General features: G+C 35.4%; 1 protein-coding gene across 1 annotated transcript in view; it reads left to right on the plus strand.

Moving 5' to 3' along the window:
* Nucleotides 1–8,306, plus strand: part of GC (GC vitamin D binding protein) — a 41,080-nt gene extending 32,774 nt beyond the window's left edge. The window contains exons 11-12 of the mRNA XM_017501626.2: nt 4,433–4,487; nt 8,128–8,306. Coding sequence (XP_017357115.2) covers nt 4,433–4,462 — 30 coding nt within the window. The 3' untranslated portion in view covers nt 4,463–4,487; nt 8,128–8,306. The remainder of the gene's footprint in view (nt 1–4,432; nt 4,488–8,127) is intronic.
* The last annotated feature ends 1,835 nt before the right edge of the window (nt 8,307–10,141 follow it).

Below are 10,141 nucleotides of genomic sequence, written 5' to 3' on the forward strand. Positions count from 1 at the left end.
TGCCCTGTTGCCAGGCTGGAGTGCAGTGGCATGATCTTGGCTTGGCTCACTGCAATCTCTGCCTCCTGGGTTCAAGTGATTCTCCTGCCTCAGCCTCCCAAGTAGCTGGGACTACAGGTGCGCACCACCATACCCAGTTAATTTTTGTACTTTTAGTAGAGACAGGGTTTCACCACGTTGGCCAGGATGGTCTCAATTGCCTGACTTTGTGATCCACCCACCTTGGCCTCCCAAAGTGCTGGGATTACAGGGATGAGCCATGGAGCCCAGCCATTTAAATTTCCATAGTCAATTTATCTACTCCTAGGAGTAGAAATGGAAATGGCCTATTTCATTACTAGGTAACTGCATTGAATGTTCTCTTATTCAATGAGAACTATAAATTAAGCTGTGATATTCCCTTTGTAATTTCTCCTGAGATCACCCTGGCTTTTGCTAGCAACTAGAAAATGTCTCTGTTAGCAATAGCAGCTGTCTTATACTTGAAGTGGCTTTAAAAAAATTAGGCTGTGTAAAATATTCTTTTCAAGTCTTGGGCTACGCATACCAAATTTCTTAATGTTCATATTTTAGTAAAGTTTTATTTGTTTTGTTTTGATTTATTTTACTGTATGGTACCTAAGAAAAAAAGTCTTAGTTTGACAAATGGATTTGCATATTTTTCCAATGTCTTCCTTATAACTTTAGGGATTCTGATTTCTTTTCTAATTTCCATGTTTACACTCTGGTCCCAAACCTATTTGCTAATCTTGTTTGTAACAATTTATAAAGTCAGAATTCCAAATGAAAAGAGTACGGTAGAATAAAAGCCCTTTCTTTAAATTCTACTGCCAAATATGCCATCTTTATTGTTCATTAAAATTCAAACTACTTAAGATTTTCAACATAAAAACAGAAGAAGCTGGATTGTCAGAATATTTTGTGGGCATTAAAACATTTTTCACATAAAATAATTAAATTGAACAGTTCTTTCCTTTCATACCAACTTGCTTTTGGTAACCTAAATTTAGTTTCAATTTAGGTGGCCTTAACCTAGAAAAATAAAATCACCTTACATATAAGTTGTTTCCTACCAGAAAATTTGCTCTGAGAGTCTATTACAAAAGAAGAAAAAAAAAAAAACAGTCTAAATGTTCTTTTAGATTCTATAAGAAATATCACTCTTGAATTCTTTCCCTGCCCCCTTCGTCTATACAGATAGGCACGGTCCTGCCTAACACTATACAAGACAAACTGAGCTTTAAGCATAAATTCATGCTCGCTTCAAGCCCCTTGGTTTTTATTTCTTTGAGTTGGTTTTCAATATATTTTTCATTATAACATATTGCCATTCAAATCACTACAATGATGAGAAGGCAGGTTTGTAGCTATCCCTCTTCTTGCATTATCGCGAATAAATTTATAGCAGCTGAGCAGCTTATCTTTCAGTAATTGCTCAAGTAGAGTGAGATGAATGGAGTTATTGAGATGAATGCAGTTATTGAGTTACTTGTGCATATTTGATTATTCAGAGCACTCAGAGATTAAACCCTCTGCTGTTTCAGTTAGCCTTCTGATTGCCTTTCTAAACTGACCTTATAGCTAGGTAGGCAAGCTCACCCCTCCTTTCTGACTTCATTTTAGTACAACATCTGTTTGAACAGCATTATCTTTAATTTCCAATGCTTAATGTGAATGTCCCACTTTCCCTATAATATTTGGATCATAATTTGTGAGATGTCTTTGTCATATATTTGCTTGACAAAATTTTTCCTTAAAAGTAATATCCATCTACTCATTTCCCTCCCATCACTTATATCCAGGGATCAGTCTCTACTTGTCATTCCAAATACACTTGGCACAAGTACTAGAAGATTGGAAAAAGGGGCTTCTGAACCATATTAATTTAGTGTTTCATTACATGGGTATCTACCCCTATCCTCACCCTGATTGTGAAATGAGCAGGAAATAGAACAACCATGTCATTTTCTTTTGGTTTTACCATGGCACTCTCAGAACTGATTCATTTGTTTATGTCAAAAAGGCCCATTTGCCTGCAGGAAAACATACAGTTACAAAATTAGACTTGAAATTTTTTTTTCTCATTCTATCATCATTCAGGCAGGGCATCCACTTGTGCTCTTCTGGGAACTCATTACTATGCTTCCTTTAAAATGTTTCAGCTAGTGAGCATCAGATATGATTTCCCAAAGTATTCTGAAAGTCACTGTAATATGCTGGAATTAATCACGAAAATCTTAAAAACATAGAGACAAATACAAACAGCCAAGTGGAAGCTAGGCAAAGAGGAGACCGACAAGTAGAGTGATACACTGTCTATCCCCTCCTGTCTGTCTTTCTTATATTAGGAAAAACTAGTATATTCACTGTAGTTTGTTTTATTTCTCGGTATAACTAGATTTTATAATCGTCAGTGTCACAGCTATCATTGATTAAGCTATTGCTATGTGTTAAGCAGAACTATTAATAGCCCGACATGTATGTATTTATAGAATAACCCAAAACAATTCTAGATGTTATTATTTTAATTCCCGTTTTACAGATGGGTTGAATTAAATTTATAGAGGCTATATGATGTTAAGAAAATCTAAGTTTATTCTGTATTAGTCTGTTAGTCTCCCTCAATGTCCTTCTCATAGACTTTAGCCCTAATTTAGTTAATCATGACAAAAGCAAAGTATTGCTACCAGAAGACTATTGACTGAAAATCCAAAATTATTGTTAGTAGCAAAAAATGATACTATGTTGGTAGTGTCACTCTGAATTCTACCCATCTCACTTCCTTGGACTCTTTCTCCATGAGATATTCTCTCTTCTTTTGCATCAACATTTTTACCAGCTCTGTCTAATTTTGTATTATTCTTCTTATCTGAAAAAATAATAAACAAGTCACTTTAGACACCTCCCTAGCTATATTTCTTTCACCTTTCCTTACAGCCAAGATTCTTGCAAGAATACCATATACACCAACTCCTCATACCTCCTATTAATTTCTCAACCCTTTGAAGTCTGGCTTTTGATGGTACCGTATGACTATCAACAAAGGCACACCAACAATATCCTTATTGCTAAATCTAATAAACATTTTTTAGTTCTTACCAGCTGTCTCTGCAAAACACTTGATACCCATAAGTATTCTTTCCTTCTTGAAACAATTTCTTTAGCATCTGTATTATTATTTTCTACTTTTTGTCTTTCTATGACTCTTCTCTTCTTGTTCTATTTCATATTGTTCTCTTCCTTTACCTATCCCTTAAATTTGTTCTCCAGAGTTTTTTCCTTGGTCCCCACTTCCATGGTGCTACATTTTCCCAACATTTTTCATCAGTGCATATGCTTTTAATCTCCAAATCTCTACCTCCAACCAAGATCTCTCCTTCAGCATCAAGCTTTTCATCTAACTGTCTATGGGACTCTCTTTTCCCCCAATAGTTTGTCCCATAAGAAATCTTAAATCAACATGGCCAAAATAGAGGCCAACTCCTATAAACTTCTCTTGTGTTTTTTAAGTTTATGAATATTATCATCATTTACCCATTGCCCACTATAAAAATTTAGTGACTCTTTTTATTTCTCCTTCTCTTTTTCCTTATGCAGCAAATAAAATCGCAAATTCCATCAATTCTAACTCTGTTAACATCTCTCAATCTCCCACCCACATTCTTCTACATTCCTAACATTTAGTTTCAGGCAGTCTTTCGCCTAGATTACAGCCTGTCCTTTGGTCTCTCACCTCCAGTCTGCCCACAATACATCACTTCCAATCCCATCGCTATACTGAGGTCAAATCAACCTTTTTAAAACACTAAAATGGTTAATACACTCCCCTAATAGTTTTCATTGCTTCCAAATTAAAGTACACATTTTTTTACAAAATAGAGATATTTTGGACCTTGATTTCTTCTCCAAGTAGTAACTTGCTATCACCACTTGTTGTGCCTCCTACCCGGGTTCTCCTGAACTGCTTGCGGTTTTCCAAATGCGTTAAACTTGCTCTTACCTCAAAACCTTTGCACATAATAACTCCACTCAATTGCCCTATTTCGCATCAGGCTTGCTTTGGCTGAATCATTCATCAGGCTTTAGGGTTCAAGTTAGAGGACATTACCTCCTCTGAAAACTCTTTCCTGACAAACTTCTCTGTTGTCCCATAACATTGCATGTGCACCCAATAATTAGCACTTATTAAACTCTATTGCCATTTTTTCTTGTTTACATTTCCCAGCAGACTGTAAGCCCTTCAAGGGCAGGGATGAGGTAAAGCTAAATAAATGTGAAGGGTGGCTAATAAAAACTACAATGTAACATTGCATTCTGGCAAGAATCCTCTCCTCTAACAAAGGTTTCAAGATTTTGTATACCTTCTGCATAATCTAGTAGTCTACAAATGAAATACTTCATAAGTGATGTAACATTCTTTTTTCATTATCAGATTGATACTGAATTGAAGAATATTCTGTAGTCCTGAAGCATGTGTATTAACTTTGGTAAGTGTATTTTTAAAATCCAAGACCAAAGAATTCAGCACTGTACAGTGTATTTTAAATATCAAAGAATGGGAAGGAGATTTTAATAAATTTACTCTTATCTACTTAAACTCATTTTACAGATAAGAATATTAAGCAATGAGAAAAGTTAAAGAGCTTACACTTACACAAGAGCACACAGCGAACTTCTGATATATTTAAGACTAGAATCCAGGTTTACTGGCCCCCTGCCTTGTGCTTCATCCATCATTATCTCACATGTAACATAATGACAGCATAAAGAACATTTAAAGGATTCTCGTGCACTTCAATAGGACGAACTCTGAGTTTAAAGGCAGGGTTCATCAAGTCTTACAAGTAACACAGCAGGGACCTTAGGAGGAAAGGGACTTTCTTATTCAAATTAAAATAACACTGTTAAAATATTATTACTTGCTTTTTTCAGTTACTATATTTTCACCTAATAAAAAATGCCAGATGAAGACATTAAGAACCTAAAATAGTTTATTCTGACGTAACTTCACATCTTAAACTAAAGGTGACCTGAACTCTGCACATTTCAACAAAAACATTTTCTCTCCAGATTCAATTGTATTTATTCTAAAGAAATTATACATGAGACTTTAAAAGATGCAAACTGGTTTGGATCTCAGTTCTTAGCTGAACTGAGGCTTTTCAATAATGTCAATTATTATTTTGCTGACAACTCTGCCCAAAATAATGTAGACACAAAAGTCTTCCAATCCTTTGACTAATAACATTAAATTATTTCACCATGTTCATATTTTCAATTATTAATTATTTAAATCTTGTGAAGCAGTAGAAAAGAAAATTAACACTCTGAGAACCAGTACTAGGGGGATTGTCAAGAAAACTCATTTTCGAAATCACTCAACCTGGATTAGAATCCCCACTCTAAGTATCTGTCTTTGTGAATTTGAGCAAGTTATCTATCCTGTCAAAAGATGAGCTTCCTTTTATCTAAAATGAAAATTTCAATATCTACTTCAATATAAAATTTCAATTTTTATGATTGAGATGATGTATATAAAATGTCTAAAAAATAATGAAAATGAATATTAGCAGTAATACTAGCAAAGTTGTGGCACTGATTCTCCTACTAGTACTGATATGAATCTAAAACGTTTTTCTGCCCATGTATATGCCAAAGCACAAAATATGCCACTGTCCTAAAGATAAAGTAAGTTTTCTCAATAATTTCCAAGGAAAATACTTTCTGATCTTGGTAACTGCTGAATTATTACTCTTACCCCCATTTGAATGAATCACCTTTCCCTTTATCTCAATCCACATGTAATAATCTGCAAACAGTTAAAATCCCAATACATAACATTTACCTCACCTCTCATCCTTCAAGATTTCTTAAGTTTTAATTAAGAGTCAGGGTTATTTGGAAAGCTATATGATAACTTTGATTTCAAATATGTTTTTCACTGGACTATTATTCTTCAGAGCTCAGAGTGCATTTCCTTAATGTTATATGTTTTCAGGCTTTGGGAAAACTAATTAAAATAGGAGAAGATATCCTAAGATAAGTAAAGGAGAAAGTAATAATCTGATGGATTTCAAGAGATTTCTTTTTGGAACAAATTTCACAAGTATTTTTAATGCTAACTAATTCAAGAGATAAATTTACTTTGTCAATGACATATTAATGAAGATTCTAATATACTGATTCTTCTGGTTCATGGTCATTATTTTCATCTTCCATAGACATTTCTTATCATTTCTCCTGTGTTAGTCTACATTTTTCTCTGACCTTTAATTAATTCTTTGATTTCTATACCATTCAATTGTTTGGCTTCCCAAATACATTTTGATCATCTGGATGGATTATTGACATATTCACTTATTTCTTCCTAAGATTATTCACATATTCCTTCCATGGATTTTGGCAACATGCATTGACTCTTCTGAGCTCAATTTTATCCACTGCCTATTTATCACTATTGCATTCTGCAATGATGAAAGCCTACCAACACTCAATTATTTGGGGAATAGTTAACATGACTTTGAAAAGGAAAATTATACCTCGTTCACAAGGTTATGAGCCACTGTGATCAGCCTGAGGTACTTGATATCCAGAAATAATGAGACCACAACTTTACCACTTGTCTTAGGTTTCCAGAACACAACCAACTGATTGCAGTTCCTGGGTTCCAGGGGGAATTTTGTAGCTGTATTGGACAACTGTGAAGTCATTCAACTATGAGCAGCATTGCCTCAAAAATAATGCAATCCCAGTCATGAGCTGCTCTAAATTTAAGTCTTAATGATTTCAGAGTAAATGCTGAGTACTTTCCCTCAGATAGATCAGTCTTTTCAATATATATTAAATTATTCAAGTAGAAAATATCAATTTTCTTCAATGATTTTTCCCTTCAGCCGCAGAAGTGGCACATAGTTTAGAGTGAAGTAGTTCCTAAAACCATTAAGCCAACTTTGGTTGGCTGTGTATTTCATTTCCATTTAAGCCTACCCATCTCTAGTTAGGGATCTGAATCCCTCATTTAGAAGCTGAAGCCTTTTATCTCAAGGTATATCCCTAGTACTATCTACAATTCAATGGTTTCACACTATTTCACTCTCAATTAGAGTCCTACTAAAAACTTCAGCTTTCATCTTGACAGTTATTGGTCTCCTTGATCAATCTTTTACTTCAAGCCTTCAAGCTCCAAATTGATGATGGCCATACTTGCATGCACTTTTGGAGAGAGAATCTCTGTCTCTTAATAAATCTCACAAAGCCAGATATTTTTTGCCATTAGCTAAAGAAGCAAGTAGTGGTCCCTCCGGGTTGCCAAAACAATAAATGAGTTGGCTCACAATGTACAATTAGGCTGGGTAAAAAATATTTTAGATACCAGAATCACAACCAACACAGAGAGTTGCTCACACTATGAGAGAAACATAGGAAGTGAGGCTGTGAGAAAAGATTTGTGTCTCTCTTCCTATCCTCATTCCAAAGCATAAACTCACTAAAGACAATGAAACATGGAATTTTTTATACTGTGCAAATAGAACTGTGACATAACTATATTATATTGTCTTGGAAGAGGGAAAAAAATTAAAGGTAGACAAATTGGCCCTAATACAATGTAGAAGATGATTTGATAAAAATTCATACTCAGTGTTTTGCTAAAATAAAAACTACTAAACTATTATCTCAATTCCATGATCAAGTGGACTCATTATGCCACTGGTTGACAGTTTTGCCCTGGCCATAATTGTTATTATCATAAAGCAGAAAGTCACATTCATCACCAGTTTAAAAAATATTTTTAAAACACTGCACAACATACAATGTACCCTGGTGTATCAATGGTAATGGCTTTATATGCTTTGTGTGTGTGTGTGTGTGTGTGTGTGTGTGTGTGTGTATATATATATATATAGTATATAAATCCATCACTATTGGTATTGGAAATGTCTTACATTTTTTTCTTAATTTGGACTTATGAGATGGGTCATGGTGGATATATGGGTCATCCTAGACAGAGTAATTTTTGGCATAAATATTAAAATAGCATGAGGTTATATGCATCTATGGAGCAATGTTATGATTGTTGCCCATTAGCTCTGTTTTTCTAACATAAAATTCATTTCACTATTCTCATAGACCTAGAGCTGGAGCCACCCTGGGGAATGACCTCTGATGACTTGACCTAAGCAAAACCACTGAGCTTCTGGGGAGACAACTAGGATACTTTCTGCTTTTTCTAGCTGCAGTGTCTTCATACAATGATAAGTATGATGATTTACTATCAAAATAAATTGAAATACAATGCAAACCATAAATATGACTGAGAATTATGTGGATCTTCACAATGTTGACCTTGAGAACTGTTCCTGTGTCTTTCACAAAAATGCTACAGTAGGCAATCTCATAAGGCCTGTTTTTGTCTAGATCTCTGCTGTTTCCTTCTAAAAGACTCAACATTAAACATCCACTTTACAATTCCCAATATGCTAAACTCCATTCCCTGATTCTCAGGCTTACTAAGAAAATGTTGAGCCGGTCACAGTGGCTCACACCTGTAATCCCAGCACTTTGGGAGGCTGAGGTGGGTGGATCACAAGGTCAGGAGTTTGAAACCAGCCTGGCCAACATAGGGAAACCCTATCTCTACTGAAAAGACAAAAATTAGCCAGGTGTTGTGGCATGTGCCTATAATCTCAGCTACTCAGGAGGCTCAGGCAGGAGAATTGCTTGAACCTGGGAGGTGGAGGTTGTAGTGAGCTGTGATTGCACCACTGCACTCCAGTCTGGGTAACAGAGCAAGTCTCCATCGCAAAAAAAAAAAAAAAAAAAAAAAAGAAAAGAAAAGAAAAAGTTAGACAGATATCCACCATAAAGCCTAGAATATCTCACTTTTTAAAAACTTACACCAAAAACACAACAACAGCAACAAAAAAACTCCTGTAACTACCTTCTTGCTTCCAGCTACAAGTTGCTTGGAATTAACTAGGTAGCATCTGCCTTGCAAAAAGAAAATCTTTGTAACTTGAACAAATTTATTTTTGCAAAAAATGCCTGAGAGAAATTTATAAAGTTCTAAAAACATGATTTTTCTGCTTAATGTACCACATATAAAAATATATATAATATTCTATATGTCTTCTTTGCCCAGGGGAAATGAAAGTGTTCTCTCTATACTGCTTTAAAGGAAAGTTCAAATATTCAGAATGAATACCTCTGAAACTACGACAAATCATGCAGCCTTCTATATGTAGAGTTAATTGTGTCAGGGAATTTGAATTCACCTCATGTTAGACGTAGAGTTATACAATAGATGAAGCAATTTTATGGCAAATATAATTGGAGTTAAATTAACTAACATACCTGTCATTTCTCAAAATTCTAAGTCCCATGAAGGAGCATTTCATTAACTGATCCATGGTCAAGTCACTTTCTGTCATCCAAAGAACTTCTCTGTTTGAGGTTTATTTCTCATTTTGAAATCTTAGTGAAAGGTAGGGCTGTTACTTTCTATATAGAAGTTTCAAGGAGCAGGCATTTTATTTCCCAGTTCCTGGCAAAGTCACCTTTGCTCCAGTTCCCAAAAAGTTCCTCATCTCCATCTGAGACCACCTCAGCCTTTACCTTATTGTACATATGGCTGTCAGTTTTCTCGTCAAAGCTATTCAACAATCTCTAGGAAGTTTCAAACTTTCCCACACTTCCCTGTCTTCTTCTGAGCCTTCCAAACTGTTCCAACCCCTGCCTGTTTCCCAGTTCCAAAGTCTCTTCCACATTTTCAAGTATTCAGCAGCACCCCATTCTACTGGTATCAATTTTACTGTATTAGTCTGATCTCATGCTGTTGATGAATACAATATGCAAGACTGGGCAATTTACAAAGGAAAGAGGTTTAGTGGAGAATTCACAGTTCCATGTGGCTGGGGAAGCCTCACACTAATGACAAAAGGAAAGGAGGAACAAGTCACAGCTTATGTGAATGGCAGCAGGCAAAGAGAGATTGTGCAGGAAAAGTCTCACTTATAATAACTATCAGATCTCATGAGACTTACCCACTATCATGAGAACAGCATTGGAAAGACCTGGCCCCATGATTCGACTACCTCCCACAACACATGGGAATTCAAGATGAGATTTGGGTGGGGGCACAGCC

This window comes from Cebus imitator, unplaced genomic scaffold, assembly GCF_001604975.1.
Source record: "Cebus imitator isolate Cc_AM_T3 unplaced genomic scaffold, Cebus_imitator-1.0 Scaffold283, whole genome shotgun sequence".
NCBI classification, from domain to species: domain Eukaryota; kingdom Metazoa; phylum Chordata; class Mammalia; order Primates; family Cebidae; genus Cebus; species Cebus imitator.